At 58.2% G+C, this 19,155-nt stretch overlaps 10 protein-coding genes and 1 non-coding gene across 11 annotated transcripts; 9 read left to right on the plus strand and 2 right to left on the minus strand.

Moving 5' to 3' along the window:
- Positions 1–381: 381 nt before the first annotated feature.
- A1Q1_03055 (putative retrotransposon nucleocapsid protein) lies at positions 382–6,715 on the minus strand (the record flags this gene model as incomplete). Its single annotated transcript, XM_014328145.1, has 2 exons — positions 382–4,984; positions 5,082–6,715. 2 exons carry the CDS (start codon positions 6,713–6,715, stop codon positions 382–384), a joined length of 6,237 nt encoding a protein of 2,078 aa, XP_014183620.1.
- A 974-nt stretch (positions 6,716–7,689) lies between these two features.
- A1Q1_03056 (uncharacterized protein) lies at positions 7,690–9,281 on the plus strand (the record flags this gene model as incomplete). The annotated part of the gene is made up of 5 exons (XM_014328146.1): positions 7,690–8,058; positions 8,150–8,364; positions 8,420–8,441; positions 8,526–9,089; positions 9,141–9,281. The coding sequence occupies 5 exons, from the start codon at positions 7,690–7,692 to the stop codon at positions 9,279–9,281; spliced, it is 1,311 nt and encodes a 436-aa protein (XP_014183621.1).
- Positions 9,282–9,485: 204 nt separating this feature from the next.
- A1Q1_03057 (uncharacterized protein) lies at positions 9,486–10,250 on the plus strand (the record flags this gene model as incomplete). Its single annotated transcript, XM_014328147.1, has 1 exon — positions 9,486–10,250. The coding sequence occupies one exon, from the start codon at positions 9,486–9,488 to the stop codon at positions 10,248–10,250; it is 765 nt and encodes a 254-aa protein (XP_014183622.1).
- Positions 10,251–10,738: 488 nt separating this feature from the next.
- Positions 10,739–11,269, plus strand: A1Q1_03058 (uncharacterized protein; the record flags this gene model as incomplete). Its single annotated transcript, XM_014328148.1, has 1 exon — positions 10,739–11,269. One exon carries the CDS (start codon positions 10,739–10,741, stop codon positions 11,267–11,269), a length of 531 nt encoding a protein of 176 aa, XP_014183623.1.
- Positions 11,270–11,907: 638 nt separating this feature from the next.
- Positions 11,908–12,453, plus strand: A1Q1_03059 (uncharacterized protein; the record flags this gene model as incomplete). The annotated part of the gene is made up of 1 exon (XM_014328149.1): positions 11,908–12,453. The coding sequence occupies one exon, from the start codon at positions 11,908–11,910 to the stop codon at positions 12,451–12,453; it is 546 nt and encodes a 181-aa protein (XP_014183624.1).
- A 238-nt stretch (positions 12,454–12,691) lies between these two features.
- On the plus strand, positions 12,692–12,774 carry A1Q1_t007. The gene has a single exon. It is a non-coding gene; the product is annotated as a tRNA-Gly (tRNA).
- Positions 12,775–13,005: 231 nt separating this feature from the next.
- A1Q1_03060 (uncharacterized protein) lies at positions 13,006–13,530 on the minus strand (the record flags this gene model as incomplete). The annotated part of the gene is made up of 2 exons (XM_014328150.1): positions 13,006–13,286; positions 13,410–13,530. The coding sequence occupies 2 exons, from the start codon at positions 13,528–13,530 to the stop codon at positions 13,006–13,008; spliced, it is 402 nt and encodes a 133-aa protein (XP_014183625.1).
- Positions 13,531–14,098: 568 nt separating this feature from the next.
- A1Q1_03061 (uncharacterized protein) lies at positions 14,099–15,073 on the plus strand (the record flags this gene model as incomplete). The annotated part of the gene is made up of 3 exons (XM_014328151.1): positions 14,099–14,579; positions 14,653–14,863; positions 14,920–15,073. 3 exons carry the CDS (start codon positions 14,099–14,101, stop codon positions 15,071–15,073), a joined length of 846 nt encoding a protein of 281 aa, XP_014183626.1.
- Positions 15,074–15,594: 521 nt separating this feature from the next.
- On the plus strand, positions 15,595–17,222 carry A1Q1_03062 (uncharacterized protein; the record flags this gene model as incomplete). Its single annotated transcript, XM_014328152.1, has 2 exons — positions 15,595–15,713; positions 15,764–17,222. 2 exons carry the CDS (start codon positions 15,595–15,597, stop codon positions 17,220–17,222), a joined length of 1,578 nt encoding a protein of 525 aa, XP_014183627.1.
- A 168-nt stretch (positions 17,223–17,390) lies between these two features.
- On the plus strand, positions 17,391–18,110 carry A1Q1_03063 (uncharacterized protein; the record flags this gene model as incomplete). Its single annotated transcript, XM_014328153.1, has 1 exon — positions 17,391–18,110. One exon carries the CDS (start codon positions 17,391–17,393, stop codon positions 18,108–18,110), a length of 720 nt encoding a protein of 239 aa, XP_014183628.1.
- A 189-nt stretch (positions 18,111–18,299) lies between these two features.
- A1Q1_03064 (uncharacterized protein) lies at positions 18,300–18,989 on the plus strand (the record flags this gene model as incomplete). Its single annotated transcript, XM_014328154.1, has 1 exon — positions 18,300–18,989. The coding sequence occupies one exon, from the start codon at positions 18,300–18,302 to the stop codon at positions 18,987–18,989; it is 690 nt and encodes a 229-aa protein (XP_014183629.1).
- Between the last annotated feature and the right edge of the window lie 166 nt (positions 18,990–19,155).

Below are 19,155 nucleotides of genomic sequence, written 5' to 3' on the forward strand. Positions count from 1 at the left end.
TCAAACCGCATTGCATAGTCTGAGCAAGGCAACGGGCACATACTCGCCCCTCTTTTGTGTCCATTCTGAGTGATCCGTGTGTGATCAAAGGGCGCATTGCGTGTGTGGTCCGCGCTGGAGTTGAAGACTGCGCCGGCGACGGTGGTGGTGCAAGGGTGCGGCGGGCGCCGCCGCGATTGGCCGGGTGTAGCCGACTAGGACTAGATCAGGGAGAATGCATTGGGAGAAGCTAGCTGATGCTAGCGTCGGATCTATGGACACTAGAACGGAATCAAAGGCACGTGGCTTCAGGGTCACGTGGTCCTAGGGACCACCCGCTACACACCCCGCGCGGCATGCGAGCGGCGTCCCCGTCGCGAGAAAAAAGGTTGAACATGAAGGTTAATCGCCAGCGTGTTCTTGAAGTTCGTAAGAAAAATGCCTGATGGAATCTTCGATGTCCAATTCGTTATCAGGGTTGAAATGGTAGATGTAGAAGGCGAGGTGCTCGCCGTTGAATTCTTGTTGATGTTCTCGGTGTTGGTCGACGATGTCGCCGCCACCATAGAAGCGGAGTTCGGTCTCATCGCACCATTCGTCGGGCCAGACCGTTCCGTCGGGTGAGTTCTGGAAGCGTACTCGCCATTTGATCTCGCCGTTGTGTGTTGGTCGGGCGTCGATCACAGACTGGAGCTTCCGCACCGCGGTCGGTCCGGTCCCTCGACGGTGGAACTTGCGAATGTGGGCGAAACTAACTTGGTCGTGAATGCGCATTCCTTCGGCGAGGCGAAGCTTGGCGACGTTGTCAAAGGGGATGTCTATAATTGTGAACGGTCCCCAGAATGTTGGGCCAAGCTTGCTGTGTTGGAATTGCTCTCCTTCTTCATCACGCGGCTTGTATATAGCCGTCGCCAGTAGAACCTCGTCGCCGATCTTGAACTCAACGTCGCGATGTAGCGCGTCGTATTGTTGTTTCTGGTTCTGTTGTGCCGCCTGCAGGGCTTCGACCGCTTCGCGTGCGTCCATGTGCAGTCTGGCCACGAGGGAGCGAACCTCGGGATTAGGGTTCGTCGGGGAAGAGTCGTGAATGAAGAAGGGGGCGCGACCGAGGTCGAGCTCGAAGGGTGTCTTCTTGGTGGACGCTTGAACGCTCGAGTTGTGGGCAACCTCAAGTGTAGAGACGTAGTCTGACCAGTTGGATCCATCCTTGTTCACGTAATGACGTAGACCTTCTTTGATGACACGTATGACACGTTCACAACCGCCGTCGGTTTGTTGGTGGAACGCTGTCGCCAGTCGATGTTGTACTCCCAGGAAAGCCATCAGGTCCTGCCACATCTCAGATGTCAACTTTGAGTCTCTATCTGAGATGATAACCTTAGGCAGGCCAAATAATGAGAAGACAGAGTCGAACATAAGCTTGGCGAGCAGGCGAGATGTCATACCCTCCTCACAAGTGGGGATAAGTCGTACACGTTTGGTTAGACGATCGAGCACAACTAGGCATGCGTCGAATCCATTGGACGTGGGGAGTTTCGTCATCCAATCCATCTGGATTGTGTGCCAACGTTCGGGGCAGTGGGGAATGGGTTTGAGGAGGCCGGGTGGCAGAAGGTTGTCTGGCTTGTTCTTTTGGCAAGACTCGCAGTGTCTGACGAACGAGCGCACACAGCGCTGAACGCCCGGCCACCAGAAGTGCTCGACAAGCCGCAGATAAGTCGACTCGCTGCCGCGATGTCCTGCCATGGGTGTGTCGTGGAAACGGGAAAGAATATCGTCGCGAAGAGACTTGTCGTCGGGAACGTAGATCATAAACCGTGGGACGTTGCTGTGGACGGTGTGTAGGATACCGTCACTGAGGACAAAAGGCTTGCTCGGGTGCCACATGGTCTTTCGCCAGTGCTCTCGATCGTAAGGCTTGGTGTCGGGAACGTCGTATCGGAGAAGAATCTCGTCAACAATCTTGATGAACTTTGGGTCGTCGTACATCGCTTCATTGATGCGTCGGATCGTGTCGTTGTCCGGTAGGATCTCCCAGACAGCGTGAACTGCGCCTTCGTCGAGGTCGCCAAGTTCGTCAGTGATAATCGATGCGGAGTGGTCCGGTTTCGTGCGGGCCCCGCGAGGCGGTGGATGGATCGGTGTTCCCCCCATCCAGGGTTCGGGAATCTCCTCCTCTGGACGAGCACGGTCGCGGTCCGTCGCTGGCAATGGATTGCGGCTGCATTGGTCGACGTGTTGCATCTTCTTGGCCTGCTTGTAGACGAAGTCGATGGTTGAGTGATACGACATGAGAAGGGCGCTTGCTCGCTGCATTCGTTTGCAATCGCCTTTGTAATTCTCGAGTTGTTGTAAAGCCTTATGGTCACAGAGCATCTGGACAGTCCCACCCTCAATGTATGGGCGGAACTTCTCCAGTGCCCACATGAGTCCAGCGCATTCAAGCTCTGTCGCTGCCATGTTCTTCTCTCCGTCGACGGTCTGTCTGGAGATGAAGGCGATGGGCCGGAGGTATCCTTCTGGAGTCTTCTGAGAAATAACAGCACCGAAACCGTCGAGGCAAGCGTCGCTCTCGATGTAGAACTTCTTGTCCGGGTTCGGGTGTGCCAGGAGGACATCCTCAGCAAGCTTCTCGATCAGCAGGTTGTAGGCCGCTTCGTACGTCTCGTTCCAAGGCAGGTGGTGAGAGTTGAGCTGTACTGCCAGACGGCGAAGCTCTCGGAGAGGCGTGGCTAAAATTGCGAAGTTCTTCACGAATCTTCGGTAATGTGAGGCGAGTCCCAGGAAACGTGAGAGCTCCTTGACTGTGGTCGGTCTCTTCTGCTTGGTGATTGCATCGGTAGCCTTCTTTCCTTTGGCTATTCCGGCGTTGGAGACATGGTGCCCCAGGAGGTCGATGGAATTCACGAACAGATGGGACTTCGACGGATGGAGAGTGAGGCCGCCGTCGATCATCTGGCCGAGGACCCAGCGAACGTGCGTCACGTGGTCATCGAAAGTCTTGCTGTAGACGATGATGTCGTCTATGTACGCGAGACACCAGAGCCAGCGGCCTTCTGCTAAGAGCGTGTCCATCAGCCTTTGAAACGCTGCTGGAGCGCCCTTCGCGCCGAAAGGCATCCGCAAGGGTTCGTAGAGTCCATCCTGGGTCCGGAAAGCTAAACGCTTCGCTGCCCGCGGCGTAGTCGGAATCTGGTAATAACCTTTGTTCAGGTCGAATGAGGAGAACCAGTGACTGCCCTCGAGCGAGTCAAGGATGTCGAAGACACGGGGCACGGGGTATTGGTCGCCCACTGTGATCTTGTTGAGTGCCCGATAGTCGACGCACATACGCCATTGACCATTCTGTTCGACCATTATCACAGGTGAGGACCATTCCGAGGTAGAGTCCTGGATGAGCTGCATGTCCTTCAGAGCCTTGATTCTTTCTCTGATCAGCTTCCGTCGAAGAGGACTGGCGTGATACGGGCAGTGGGTAGTCGGTTTGGCGTCTCCAGTGTCGACGTCAAAAACCGCCCGTCTTGTCAGGCCGATCGGGTTCTTCTCTGAAGCGAAAGCGGCCCGTTTGCAGTAGAGAAGGTTCTCAACCTTGCGGCGCTGGTCGTTGTCAAGATTCTCGTTGATGTTGATCTTGTCGAGGAGCGTCTTGTACTCCTCCCAGTCCTCCGAGGTGAGGTAGTCTTCCTCTGTGTTGATGAAGTTGGCCATCTTCGTTTTCTCAAGCTCATGTGAGAGTGAATCGACGACTTGTTGGATGTCCTTAAGTTCGCGCACTTGGTCGCGAGACTTAGGGATTGCCTTCCCAACGAGTAACCCCCGTTTGAGCTTAATCGGTTTGCGAGTCCCATTGAAGAACTCATACATGACCTCGTCGGTGTGCGCTGGCTCGAGCGCTCTCGGACCGCGGATCAATCGTGCTCCGTTCTCCAGTGGGACGGGTTCAATGAGGAAATCGGATTTGAAACCGCCGGTGATGACGTGGACTGGCACTTTCATGCGGCAACCAGGTTGAATGATGTAGGCGTTCTTCAGTCGGACGTCGCGAGCGTGACCGTAGTTCATCGGGTCTTGTCGGCGTCGTCGAGCTGAGGTGATGAGATATTCTTGGTCCTGGAGTTTCATCCGCCCTCGAGACAAGTCAATCACAGCGTTCATTGCGATCAGAGCGTTGTTCCCCACCAGGAGTCCATCCTTGAGGTCGGGAACAACGTGGAAGCGGATGAGGAACACCTGGTCGTGTCCTCGCGCGTCTTTCCTGGAAAAACGCAGCGGGAGGATGGTCGATCCCAGGGTTCGTGAGGTGCCGTTGACACCGTTGATCGTCAAAATTGCTGAATCTTCGATGTTGTAATTCTCGATCTCGTTTCGGAGATAAGCTTCGCCGACCAGGCACAGGTCGGCGCCAGAGTCGATGAGGACTCTGTGTGGCTGGTTGCTTGTTCCGATGCGAGCGAACGCCAACGTCGGCGTCGGCACCCAATCGGACTGTAACCAGTCGTTGAGTTCGGCATCAGCGACTGGTGCTGAAGAAACATCGTAGACGTGTGCTTGCGGTGTCTGAGTGCAAGACGGTCGCTTCGTCTCTGAGCTTGTTTCTCCTGCATTGGCGATCTTCTCCTTCTTCTTCTTCTTCTGACGAGGAGCGTCGTCTTTGGTCCCGTCGTCCTGCTCTTCGTCGTCTGAGGAGGGGAGGAGTTCGATCGTCGCTGTGCATTCTGGGATGGGGGTATCATGAGGTTTCAGCGAGCAACCATCGTGTGTGGGAGGTGTCGGTTGTTGAGGCCTCGGAGTTGTACGGAGAGAGAGAGCATTGTTGTCGTTCTGCACATCGTTTTGTTGTTTTCTCTTTTCTTGGGCTGCGAGCCAATACACATTGTTTGGTCGGTATGTCAAATCGTAGGGGTCGTCAATATACACATCTTGTTCGTCCGCACTACTGGCGGGAGGGGCGAAAGGACGGCCCTGCGGCCGCATTCGATCCCGAGGCAGGGGCGTCCTGCTTCTGCTGCGGGTTCGAGTTGTTGGCTAACTTGTCGCAGTCGGCGTCGTAGTGCTTTCCGCCGCAACCGTTGCATGGGCGACCTGGTGGCCACGGCCTGAACGGGTCGCGCCCAAGGAACTTGCGCTGGTTGTCGAGCCACTGGCGTTTGTAGTCCTCTGTGTTGTGGCCGTAGTTCGCATTCCTGTTGTTGGAGCGTTGACCCTGCTGACGGTCGTTCGACTGCGTGTCGCGTGACTGCTGAGACTGGTTGTTGTTGTCTGAGGACGACTGCTGATTCTTGTTCCCTTTTGGCGCCCTAGAGTTGGCACTGCGGGAGAGGTCCGACAGCCAACTGACGTAGCCAGGACGAGGATGGCCGTTACTGTCGCGCATGTCCAGATTCTTGTCCCACCATTGGGCGTGCAGGAGGCCAGCTCGACGTTCCATCGATGTTTGGAGATCGTGGAGAGAGTCGCGGTCGGGGTCCCAGGTGACGTTGGCACGCCACTGCATGGGAGTCCCACCAAGGATCTGGAGGCCAATCTCGGCGTCGGACATGGAAGGGTTCCCACGACGAAGAAGGTTCTTCTTCTCGTGGAAGTATTGCCTGACGTCCTCGTCGTTGCGGATGATGCGGTGCGCGGCTGCTTGTTGCTCGATCAACTTGATATTCGTGGGGCGGAACGTCTCCAGCAGCCTGGCTCTCCAGTCCGACCATGTGCGAAGCCGCTCCAGTTCGCCATCGGTGAGAGTGATGAACCACTCATTCGCTGAACCGTGGAAAAGCGTGCCGAGTCGGGCTATGATCTGGTACTCGCTAACCCCCGTCCTCAGGTGGACGTCGATGGCTCGGACAAAACGTTCGATACCATCCTTGTCTTCGAAACCTTCAAACTGGGGGAGATCCTTCGTCTCAATTCGGACTGGCGGAAGCTGCGGCTGGTAGACCGGATGAGGGTAGGCCATCGCTCCGCTGGGCATCATGGTCGAGTATGGTTGACGAGCACTGGGGTGTTGTTGGACCGGTGAGAAGAGGTTCGAGTGCACTTGGTTCTGCGGGAGGACCGGCTGTGAGGACGTGAAAACATCGTCTGGGGGATGTTGCTGCAGGCGGTGATGTTCATGCGTCCCGTGTTGACCGTTCTGGCGCGTCGCTGGCCGCGCCGCAGGCTGGCGGTCGTTGTCGTCAGCCGCCCTCGCGAGATCAGTGCCTGGAGGGGCGGAACTATCCTGTTCAGGGACCCTTTGAGTGATCGGCGAAGTCCGTGTCGCGCCTCCACCTCCACCTTCGCCATGGCGGATGTTGTCAGCGCTCTCCTCAATAGCTTGGAGCTTGGTGGGGGAGACAGCATGCTTCGGCTTCGGGTGCAAGATCGGTGGTTTGTCGGGCGGAGCATCTTTCTGGGTCGTCTCCAGCTGTCCGGAGGTGACGCTGGGCGAGGTCTTGCTCTGCTTGCTGTTCGCACGACTGATCTCCATCGCCGCGACGCGGTTCTTGACGCCATCGAGCTCGCTGACCACCGTGCGCGTGTCCTTGGACAGGCCGGTGAGCGTGGTCATGATGAGCCTGCGGAATTCTGCCTCAGACATGTTGTCAGGGTTGACGCCTGTGTCGTCGTCTTGGGGGGCTTGTGCGGGATCGGATGGCTGCTGCGTGCCCGCCTTCGCCTTTCCTTTGGCACCAGCCTTCTCCTCAGCCGCTTGGCGGCGACGCTCCTCGTCGGCAGCTGGGTCCGGTGTCCTCTGCTCCGACATTCTCGGCTCGTCCTTGGGGTTGGCGTCGAGTGAAGCTGAGATAAAAGAGGTGTTGGAATCGGAACGAGTGTGTGTCGACGTAATTCTTGATGATCGACGGTACGTGGCCCTCTCCTTGTAGGAAGTTGGTTCGATTGAGGCCGTCCGTGGCCTCAGTCCAGAGACCGTTGGGGAAGATTGTGTTGACCGTGGTGGTCTACGATATGGGTGGGTTGTGGGGGAGGGGGTCTTGAAAGCTGTGTCTTGCGACGGCGAGGAAAGGGGTGGTTGGGGGGAATGGTGGTGGATGTAAACAAGGAGGTAAGGTCGCTTTTATGTCGTAAACTTGTTGTTTTGGGTCGAAAAAAAACGGGAGCGCTACCTGTGAAGGCTGGCTCGTCACTAGCCTTGACGAGGGGAGTGGTTTCCTAAGTCGTCCACCAATGTAGCCGACTAGGACTAGATCAGGGAGAATGCATTGGGAGAAGCTAGCTGATGCTAGCGTCGGATCTATGGACACTAGAACGGAATCAAAGGCACGTGGCTTCAGGGTCACGTGGTCCTAGGGACCACCCGCTACACCGGGAACCGAGAAAGATAACGGCAGCGGAATCAAATCCTTGCCGAGGTGACCGATACGCCGATAAGCCATGCTCCGTTTTGCGAGATGTAGACTACGCTTGTCGTCCTGCAGCGATTCGCAAGCACCTGCTGGCCAATTCTGGTGACTCACTGAGATTCATATTCGACTCTGTGAGGGGCATGAGATCGGCCAGACACATCAATTACGCCCTGCGCGGTCTGCGGAGCAACCGGGGGCGGCGTTCCCCCGCAGAGTCAGTCGTCAGACGTTCGCAACGGGGAAGTTTGCCGCTCAGATCCACGGAAGGCAATACATAGGATTGCACGGGCTCCCCCATCCACCAGTGTCTACATTGACGATTGGGTGTACAGACACCGGCGACAGCCAGTCACCCCGCTCGGACGCGCGGCCAATGCAAGCACGCGGCCCCCTGGCCCCTGGAAGGCAGAAGAGGCGAAAGGGTTTCAGGACTCCTGGAGAGCCCGCGACCGAGCCTGACAGCGCTGCACTGACGCCTCTGGATCTTGTCCGCTCACACATTCTCCTCGTCACCCTTCATACCAAGTCTGTGAGCAGTATTGGCGGCCTCCTGCTACACGTGTTCCCAGAACGCACCGCTAGAGTCCATCGATCTGATCTGGCTGGAGTCGTCGCGAAGAATGTTCCCCATCGCAGCATCCATGCGCGCGATACGGGCTCTGTGAAGACCCTGAATGGCAACGCTGAGGCTGGCCTTAGCTGCACTGGCTCGTTATACACCGGTCAGAGCGTGGAAGGGATAGTCAGCGGTGGAATGTGATATCGGCCGACATGAACGCACGGCACTGAGCGCCGTCCCGTTGGTGGTTGGATCCCTGTTCATCCTGCTACAGTCTGAAAGCGACGGCGAGACCCTCGGAGATCGTTTGAAATTGGTACAGGCCAAGCCAGGGGGGGCGCCTGGCCGCCAGGAAGAGATAACGGAAAGGAAACCCGAGTTAGGAGGCCGAGTAGTCGCCGACCATGGGCCCGCGTATCGTGGGTTGGAAGTTCCGGGACGCTGCATGCACAGGAAAGCGCTATGTCTATTACGCATGAAGCTGCATAGGTGCGTGCTGGCATGTATTTCTGCTCCTCAGACCTGGTCGAATCGAAAGGGCTAGGCGATCAGACATTGAATCTTCTGTGGGTCGTCCGCAACGCATCCACGGGGAGGACTCTGCTTGCCCCCACCATGCCGCCTTTCTGTGTGGGTTGATATCCGGGTAGGAGCAGGACACTTCCCTCGTCCAGTCCCTTCGATTCCCTCACGGCGCCGCGCCTCTCGTCGACCGCCCTTTGCAGAGTGCGTCAAGAGACCCGGGACCAAAGCGCATCGCCCCGCGCGGGCTCATCAATGTCCTCGGCCTCGTCTGTCCTTGTATCAACGTATCCATCCATGACGTTTCCATGCTCTCCGCTACACCCAGTACCACCACCGCTTCTCACTTCGACGTCCTCCCGCCACCACAATCCCGCAGCCTGACCATATCTGGGGAGCTTCCCGTCAACAGCCGGGCCGCCTGGGCGACTCAGTGGCCAACACCGGACAATACTGCAGCACCTTCCCATACGCTGATCCCAGGCGCTGGCAACTCCGCCCAGAGGTTTTGCCAAGGCACAAGAGTCGGGCTATCGTTTGCGCAACGATGCAGACTGGAAGCTCCTGGCCCTCATGAACACGCTCAATGCGACCATACCCGCGGGCAGTGGTCCTCAAGCCAAGTTGATCCGCGTCCTGTTTGGCATGCTGCCCAACCAAATCACCAAGGACATCGCCCAAGCATACAAAAGGTGAGAACATACACGAAAGCTGAGTTGACCGCAAAGGTCTTGAAGGGATAGGACCCCGCTGTCGAGCAGATCATCGCTTTCAACCGGTCGTGGTCTAGTCATCAGACCTACGTCCGGCGTCTTGAGGCCAGAAACGAGGAGATGGAGTCGGATCTCGACGCCATGAGGGTTAGCCAAGAGTTGTCGGAGTAGAGAGAGGAGTTGCGCCTGAGGAGCACATGAAAGCGACGTCTATAGAGTTACACCGAGGGAAGGCGACACGATACGGATCGTTGCATGCAGTAGTCGGCCATTGTTTGGTCCCGCAACCACCGTGGGAGAATGGCTCTGTTCAGCTCGTGGTCGGTGTCGAGAGCTCACGTTTCCCACGGTCGCGAAACGACCAACCTCCACCGGATGACGGAATCCGAAGCAGTGATGAGCACCGCTTGCATTGGAGGTGCGGGCTGCGGCGCCGAGACCGCCATCGGCGGTGCATCACCCCACATCAGTGAGCACCGCCGCCGCGGTCTCCTTCACACACTCATCATGAGTTCAAACAAGCACCCCTACGCCCCTTCCGAGGACGATTCAACAGTAAAGCTCCTAGACCAAGCCGAAACGGACGAATCTGCGGCCGTTCAGCCCGTGGCCGAGCACACCCCGCGACCCAGCATCGACTACTACGTCTGTGTACCCGTGTGGATTCGCGCCGTCCCTATCATCGCGTTCGTCACCGGCCAAGCCGCCGCAACCGTGCTCGTGACCCTCATCACGCTCTGTTTCGAGGAGGGACGGAAACGCTTTGGCACAGCCGACCTAGTCCTGATCCTCTTGTCTGTCGTGGAGCTCGCTGTGTTCGCCTTCCTCTACCGCCTCTCATACGTCACACCGATTACGGGTCCCGAGGCTGCGGCCTCGTACGACCCCACCCGAGCCCGGTTCCAGTACGTCATCACGCTGAGTGGGAACCCGGAGATACACCCCCTGCTCTTCTTTGTCTACGGCTGGGGAATCTACTACTCCTTCTCCGAGTATGGACCCATCGCGGCCATCAGGTCCCTCACCTTTGTTTGTATCGCGCTCAGCATGGGGCTTCTCATCGCCATGCTTCGCAAACGGCCGCTCCGCCGTCTGTACCCCGGCCTGCCGTTGTACAGCCGCCCCGCACCAACCTTGTAACTGAAATACTTCCCAATCTGCCAGTCCACGACCGTAATCCGTGATGCTTGTAATAAATCCTACCCGGAAGATGGCGTTGTTTGACCCAGTCGTCCATGCACTCCACGATATTCCAGTTGATCCAAAGCAATCGTGACGGGGGCTGAGGCACTTACGCAGACGGCTACCCCTTCCCTGTTACAAAGCTTAAACATCTCCAACGGTGCTGCGTTGCTTAGTGTATCCGCGGTGTTGCAGGCATAACGTCAAGATGCTCCAATAGCCCAAACCGTGAGAGTCTCGTACCCAATGGCGTGACGTTACCACTCAGCGTGCAGCACTGATAGCTGAAGCGAAGGGCAATGGTGTGAAGACGCCGTGCGCCGGCCGCAGCTGTCGCGGGTCCAGGACACTTGTACAGCTCCGCCGTCAACAGAGCGTGCGAAACGGTCGGGGTCCTTTGGCATCGCTTTCCACACCATACGCATTGCTCTCGCGCGTCCCACAGAATGCCCGGCGAGAACACCCCCATCCGACCCCGCGATCCGGGTCATCGCACCGAGGTTAAGCAGTATGCGGTGACGTCTTGCGTGTGGCTCCTCTTGCTCGGGATTGTGGTGTTCATACAGGGCGGGCTTACCGGTTCTCTGTTCAGACAACTAGTCGAGGCTGCTCTGTGGTGGAACGCAGCGCCGCTGAACAAGGGCTGGGTGGCCTTCCAGATCTGCTGGGACATCTTCTACCCTCTCGCGCTCTGGAGACTGAGCTCTGTCGCGAGGCTGCCGGACGACGCAGCCGCGGTGCCGGCTTACGACGAACGCAAGAGCTCCTTCCAGTACCTTGTCACGCTCCGGGACTCCACGATCGGACAGCTCGGACTCACCCTCTTCCTGGCCGGCTTTACTTTGGGCCTCATACCGTGGCGCAGCGAGTACTTTCGCGACTACAGGTTGATCGGAGCAGCATTCTTCCTTGTCGCACTCCTGCCGGCTGCGCTCATTGTGTCTCGGTGCTCGTCCAAGCGGATACATCCAGCGTGAGTGGGGACTGTCTTCTCTCGGGCCTTCCCACCAGCGGCTGACACGCAAATAATGGCACCCAGGATGGCTGACGGCCTCCGCGGAGGCTGGAGTGCGGTGAGGAAGTGGAGCGTGAGGACTGCCGCTCTCTGCCGGCTTGGGAAGGTGCTCTTGTAATCTCAAACCTTATGTACAAGAGCCGAGCGCTGCTTTCGGCCCCAGCCCGGCGACTTTTGTATGATTACTGTCGACTGCACCTCCAGCGTCACTACTCACGTACCTGCCTTCCATCCGACTGCATGCCATGTCTGTTTATCGCAGAACATAGTAGTGATGCACGTTGAGCATCCAGTTGGTCTGCAGATGGACGCACAGCCTTGGCCAGAACGGCGTCGCAACTAGCCCTTGTTTGATATTGGGTGTTCCTGTTTCAATAGCAGTTTCATTACCCGTTCCATCAACGTTTCATTAGCCGATCCGTTGCACATGCAGCACCGCTCTCGCCTAGCGTCGACAAGCTGACGCGACATTTCTTCGTGCAAAGCTACATGCCTCAGGCTCCAGCTTGACATATATCTCTGCATGGACGTAAACTCGTCAACTAAAGCTGCATCCTCTCACTTCACTTCACTGACACCACCCCACCACCAACTTCGACCATGAACTGGAACAAAGACGGTAGTGACTCCAAGGAGAAAAGCTACCAGATCACAACGCCCCTATGGCTGCGCGTGATTCCCATCGGAGCCGTTGGCGCAGGCATTCTCGGCGGCGAGCTCCTCTCGCTCGCTGTTCGAACCGCCTTTGGGCACAAGAGCTGGCATGAGCACGGCCGCGGCTGGATCTGGGTCGTGACGCACCTAATCCCCGTCATCGTCTTCTTCATCAACATGGCGCTGACGCGCGTCTCGACGCTGGCGCCCCACGAGGTAGCGGTCTACGACTCGAGCAAGGGAAAGAATATGCTCCAGTATGTCTTCACCAGCAAGCACGGCGGGCCCCGTAGCCTCACCTTTGCCATGTTCTCAAACAGTCTCGCGGCCGGCATCTCCCTGCCCATGCTCTGGGACGGCAGGGCCACATGGCTCCCCATCACGATCTGCGCCGTGAGCGTCGTCGCCGTCCTTGCCCTTACGGCGGTTCTCTTCACGTGCACGGCGCGACGACTTAACCCAAACGAAACCCTCCAGCAGTATCATGCCTAAGCTGGGCGAAATGCCACAGCCCCGCGGCGATCTGCATCCGAAGCCGCCAATTACCCTTGATCCCTAGACGAATCCCCTGTATCCTGTACCGAAAGCAATGCAAGAGAACACTCACAGACGCTGCATGAGCAACTGAGTAGCCGTACTGACTTACACCTCATGCGCCGCGGCCCCGCGCCGCTCGCGCGCCCGAGAGCGCGATCGACTGCGCCGTCGACACTGTGCTCACGTGGTTCCAGGGATGTTGATCCAGTGGTTAAGATGGCTGCCTTCCATTCGTGGTTCGAGCAGCTTACCGGGGTTCGAATCCCCGACATCTCAGAGCGCATCGCTTTTTACCCTGCATGGAGGCCCGGGCTCGTCCTCATTTCCCGCTGGCGTGGACTGCGGAAGCAGGAGGTGGGCGAGGCCGTGTCGTAGCGATTGAGCGTTGATAGATGCTGCCAGCCTTCGGCTTCCACCCTCCGTGGTCCGTCACGTGCACGCCCGTCAGTCTAGTCAGTCACAGCTCACCCAGCCGGCAAACCCATAGATACCATGCATGTTACCGCTCTACGCCTTGCCCGTTCCGACGCCCGCCGCGTCCTCGACACCGGGCACAGTCCCCGCGGGCGGAGGTTCGCAGAACTGCTCGAGGATGAGGCGGTTGTGGTCCCAAACATTCGCGGTCCAGTACACGTCGCGGCGCACACGGTCCCACGCCTCTTCGAGCGTGTCGTACCGGAGCAGCATGACTGAACCGGCCATTGGCTCGACGCCCTCGGGGAGCAGAGCGAGATTCTCGGGCGCGAAGAGGTGCGAGTCGGGATGGGGGCGGAAGCCGCGGCCGAACTCTGCTCGTCAGCCACAACAGTCATCATTGGTTTCGTTGCGGCTGTTGCACCAGAGACGAGGAGCAACGCCGGCAAGTGTAAAGGGATGCGGTTAGGGTAATGGTGCGGCAGCTCTTGACATACCAGCGTGACCCTCCTGAACGGTCTGCTTGAAGCCCTGGAAGTGTTCGCTCCGGACACGCAGGCGTGTCTCCAGGACGTCGGGGCCTATCCTGTCGGGACAGTACGCGAGGAAGAGGGGCATTGCGTCGATGAGGAGAGAGTGTGATCGAGAGGAAGGACAAAGGTTGCTGAGGTGGGCACATGTCGGTATCTCGGTCCGGAGACATCCGACGGGTGGTGGAGGCCGGGAAGTGACGTCACGTGCAGCTACAGTGAGAGTTCGAAGGGCAATGTTCGTCAGCTAAGTCGGGTTGGGAGATTTGAGCAACCCGAGGCATAGTCATCGACCTGTGTAAATACGCGACAGTGTGAGTGAGCAGCTTTGCCGACAATAAGGCCGGCTCTTCAGGAACCGGCCGGACAGTAGGTTGAATAGGACCACTGCCTCGTCAACCTGTCCACGAGTAGCGACGAGGCACCACGTACGACTTGGAGAGACATGCTTTCCTCGATGTCCACTGCCCAACGCCTCAGCTCGTTTGGGAACGCTCATCGTAGACTAATTTCCCGCGATCTCGTCGCACCCAAGCTCTTATCTCGGGCATCTCCGACCTCGGCGGCAAACTTGGTTCGCTCCGGAGATTCCGCGGCGATCCTTGAATCAAGACTACTAGTTGACACTCACTGTTGATCCCACCTCCGCATCCACCATGCCCTCCGTTGTTTACGCCGAGCACGACGGCGTCGAGATTGGTCTCGACTACTACCTTCCCCCTGGAAATGGCAAGTGCCCCATTTTGCTCTGGTTCCACGGCGGTGGTCTACTGATGGGGTCCCGCAAGGCGGCATGGTCGCATTTGCGCAACGCTCCCGAGAAGCACGGGCTGTGCATGGTGACTGCCGACTACCGACTGGCCCCACAAACACGAATGCCGGGAATCATGCGAGATATCAGCGCATGCCTGGCTTATCTTCGTTCATCCGCGTTTGCGTCCGAGACTGGGGGGCGCGTCGACCAGTCCCGCGTCATTGTATCTGGCGGCTCGGCGGGCGGCTGGCTCGCACTCCTTCTGGGATCCGGAGTGGGGTTTGAGGCGTCTGGACTCGCAGCCCCAGAGCCGCCCCTCGGTGTCTGCGCCATCTACCCTATCACCGACATTACAGCGCCGTTTTGGACCACCCCGCAACACCGTGCGTACTACTTTCGTACCTTGCTAACGTCCAGCCGTGTCGTACGTTGGTCACGAGATCCCCCGCAGTGCAGTGGCCGAGTACCTCGACCCAAACGCACAGGAAACGAGCTGGTGTCCACCCGACTCGCTCCGCATGCAGCTGTACAGCTACATGCTGCAAGAGGCGATTGAGCAGGATCTCGTCATTGGGGACTGTGGAGTTCCAGCCTCCGCCTACTCGATTGCCCCCGGCATTGCGTCGAGCAAGTTCAAGCTTCCGCCGACCTATATTGTGCACGGAACGTGAGTCTCACAGTTGCCTCGGCTGACGGCAGGATCGACGACAAGGTGCCAATCAGCCAGTCTGAAGATGTCGTACGGGCCGCGGATGGGGCTGGGCTGGACGTCACGTTCGACGTGCTCACGGGGATTGACCATCTCTATGACAAGGACCCGAAGTACGAGATGGACAACATGTACCGTTGGATCTGGAAGCTCCTGCAGCGCGCTTAGATATGCATGACGGAGGCTAATTCACGTGGCATGCCCGATCTGCAGAGGTCACGGGGCCAGGCCAGACCGCTATGCGCGTCGCGTAGATGTTCCCGAGACAGACCCTCTTCCTCGTTGCATTCATCCTCTTCACACTGACCCACTTGCACTGACGCTTGCCCGCTCGACGTAGAAGAGCCCAGCTGTTGAGGGCAGCGGGTGAACCAAGTCGGGGAAAGCATGGCGGATGAACCTCGAGCACAGTGGTCATATGACCTTGCTCGTGACCCACACGGTGGTCGCGACTGGCTTACGACGCGGAATGCACCCGGCTGTTACCATGTTTAGCGTCGGAGGTCCAGCGTTCTGGATCTGTGCTGACACACGAACCCTCCACTTTCCGACGGCTAACAGCGACCCACCTCAGCTGACAATGCTTCCCCGCTCTCAGCATAGGCACTCGCTTGAGCTGGGATATAAACTGGCTAGACTGCGGTGGGCAAACAATGTGACGCCAGTTCCCAGCAGCAGCAGCGCCCGCCATGAACAACTTGAACTACTCGGAGGGCGGTCCCCGCGACGAGCACATCCCCGGCACCCATGTCATGCACGACCATGACGGCCTAGTGCTTCAGCGCGCGCACGGCGGGACGGGCTATGTGTGAGTCACCACATTGCGAGGATGATCTGGGGCCCTGACACTGATCCCAGACTTGTGCCGCAGCCCAGCGATCGGCCGGATGATCCATTGAACTGGAACTGGAAGTGGAAGTTTGCCGTTGCAGCGACCCAGGCGCTGTACGTCATCTTCACCGTGTCGTCTGCGCTGTCAATGGCGCCAATGAACGGGCTCGCCGCCAAGGAGTGGCCAGAGCAGAGCGAGACGCGTATCGGCCTGCTGACGGGCGGCTGCGTATTGTCCCTCGGGTACGCCAACTTTATCATCGTCCCGTGCAGCAACATCTTTGGACGACGCGTGACGTCGCTCGTCGTGTCGGTGTTCGTCATTGGCTTTGCAATCTGGGAGGCGGAAGCCAAGAGCTACTCGTCCTTCCTCGCGAGCCGCATCATGACGGGCGTGCCGACGGCTATTAGCGAGACGCTCATGGTGCAAGTCATTGCAGACTTGTTCTTCGTGCACGAGCGCGCCCGCTGGATGGGCTTGTATTTCAAAGCCTTCTTCTTTGGCCTCTTCATCGGCCCCATCATCAGCGGCAACATGGCGCAGCGCTATGGCTGGCGCTCATTCTGGTGGCTCAGCACTGCTCTCGGCGTTTTCAACACGGTCAATCTCCTCGTCCTCTTCCCCGAGACGCGGTACCGACGGGGGCCCGTGGCCGACTCTGACCCCGTCTCGCCTGGCGAGAAGGACGCCGACATGCGTCTTGAGGCAGCCGGTGAGAGCGTCACTGGCCGCGGTCGCCCTTCGCGACAGCAGTTCAAGCTCTGGCAGCCGATCAACCCCGACTGGCGCCGCACGCTCATCAAGGATGTCCTCTCGCCGTGGCTCAAGTTCTTCAACCCAATCATCTTCTGGGCTGGGTGCACCATGTACGGCTCGGCCAATGTGCTGCTCTTCTTCAACCTGACGCAACAAACGCTGGCGGGGGCTCCCTGGCACTTCTCCGCGAGTGCAATGGGGTACGCCAACTTTGCCTTCGTCATTGGCGGGCTCATTGGCTTGTCTACTGCTGGGCCATTGTGCGACTGGGTCGGCAACACAATGACGCGCCGCAACAACAATGTGCGCGAGGCCGAGTTTCGCCTCATCGCCATGATTCCATTCATAATCATTGCTGCCATTGGAATTGCCATTGGAGGCCTGGCTCTGCAGCGTGGCTGGGGTTGGGCAGTAGTGCTCTGTGTCGGATACGGCTTCACTGGCGTGACTGTGACCAGCCTTCCGACAATTGCCGTATCCTACGCCGTCGACTGCTACACGCCCATTGCCGGCGACATCATGGTCGTAGCAACCGTCATCAAGAACACGGCGGGCTTTGGCATGAGCTATTGGGTCTTTGACCTGATTGCACGCAAGGGCATCTTCACGTGCGCCATGGTTCAGTTTGCGACATGCATCGGCCCCGCCATCCTCGCATTGCCCATGTACTTCTTTGGCAAGCGCATCCGCCGCTGGACTCGCAACTCGTCCTACCACAAGGAGGACTGAAGTTAAGGGCTAGGTTGAGCACCAGAAGGGTTAATCACGAGGTGTTTGTCTCACGATTAGTAGTAACTCCGACTTGAAATGCACATTCCTTGTTGTCGGTGAATAGAAAACGGTGGCTAAGCGAGATAGCCGACGAGTCCGCGGCTCCTGACACGGTCCGCCATGACGATGGTCACTCGACCCCTCATGTCGCTCCACCGCCGACGTTCCCATGTTGTCATCACTCCCACCATGAAAGCCCACATTGACCACCTCGTCCTCGCAGCGCCGACACTCGACAAGGGCGTCGAATACGTTGAGAAACTGTTTGGCGTCAAGCTTCCTCGCGAACAGGGCTGCGCACACGAGGGCAAAGGCACGCACAACGTGGTTGTCTCCCTTGGTGATGATGTCTACCTCGAGATCTTGGCTCTAGATCCCAACGCGAAGGAGCGCAACGACCCGCGCTGGACGTGGCTCGACAATAAGCCAAACGATTTCCAGCCGACCCTCGAGACCTGGGCCGTGCGGTGCAAGGACGTGCGTGCCGCGCTCGAGGAGACGGACATCAAGCCGGGCAAAGTGGTCGAGATGCAGCGCGGCGACATGAAGTGGCTCATCACGATTGCCGACGACGGAAGCCTAAAGCCAGCAGCCGACGGAGCGTTCCCCTTCATGATCCAGTGGGAGAATGACTCTCCGCACCCTGTCGGGAGCAAGCTCAAGGATTCGGGGCTCCACCTAAAGACGCTCCAGGTCCGCTCACTCGACTATCAAGACATCATCTCGTGTCTGCACGGCATTGGCCTGCACGACCATCGCCTGCGCGTGTCGCTCGGCGAGGGCCCTCGCCTCGTTGCAACCATCACGACGCCGGACGGCGAGCGCACCCTTGAGACGCACCACTAGTCATGTAGTCAGAAGAGATGAATCAGCAGTACCCCGCACAAGTCGCGCAGGGCTCGGGACCGATGTCACGTGACCGTCAGCGGAAGTCGCTCGTCGGCGTTCAGTTCGGTCCGCACAAATGACGCATGGGGCAGCGACAAAGCATATAACGATCGCTGATGCTGCCGTGATGTCTCATCATAGCCCACCATGAACCACCTCGTGCCGTTATCAAGACTCGCCTGTGTCGGACTACGAACGACTGCCAGCCGAGCGCGGCCACTGCGATCACTCGCCCTCCTCGCAACCTCCACCTTTCCCTCGCCGCCGAGATCACGACCATACTCAACTCCTTCGTCCACCACCCACGACCATCCCACTCCCTCTTCATCTCCGTCGACGTGCTCGAGCAAGACAGCCGAGCCCGTATCCAAACCTCGAGCATGGGCTACAGCGGCGTTCTGGAAGTGCAAGCACACCTGGCGTCGAGCCAGTCTGAACACTTTCCGGTGTCTGATCGGGTGCTCGATCGGTGACCTCGGTTCAATGACCTATCTCATGGCACACCATCCCGATATGGACATGGGCACATCAATGGCCATTTCCATGGCGGCGGGCATATCAACGTCTATTCTACTCGAAACGTCGTTGCTGCACTGGGGCAAGGACCGGCTGGGTTGGAGCACTGCTGCCAAAACGGCCCTCGGCATGAGCATGTTTAGCATGCTGGGGATGGAGACGGCGGAGAACCTGGTCACTCTCGCACTCCAGGACCCGTCAACGCCACTGGCGAGCCCCAACTTCTGGGCCATCACTGCCCTCTCCATGGCTGCAGGCTTTGTCGCGCCGCTGCCATACAACTATATCCGTCTAAAGTTGTATGGCAAGGCTTGCCACTAGTCGGGCTGCCAGCGAAGTTAACCGACCTAGCACCCTCGAATGGGATATCCCCCGGAAGGAAGCAATGAAATACGCGCGATCGCGATCGGACCGGAGCGTTATCAACAAGAGTTCAATCAGAAGCGCGCCTCGGACCCTGAGTCCAGCACAATCAAAACCATCACCC

This window comes from Trichosporon asahii (assembly GCF_000293215.1).
Source record: "Trichosporon asahii var. asahii CBS 2479 unplaced genomic scaffold scaffold00004, whole genome shotgun sequence".
Classification (NCBI taxonomy): domain Eukaryota; kingdom Fungi; phylum Basidiomycota; class Tremellomycetes; order Trichosporonales; family Trichosporonaceae; genus Trichosporon; species Trichosporon asahii.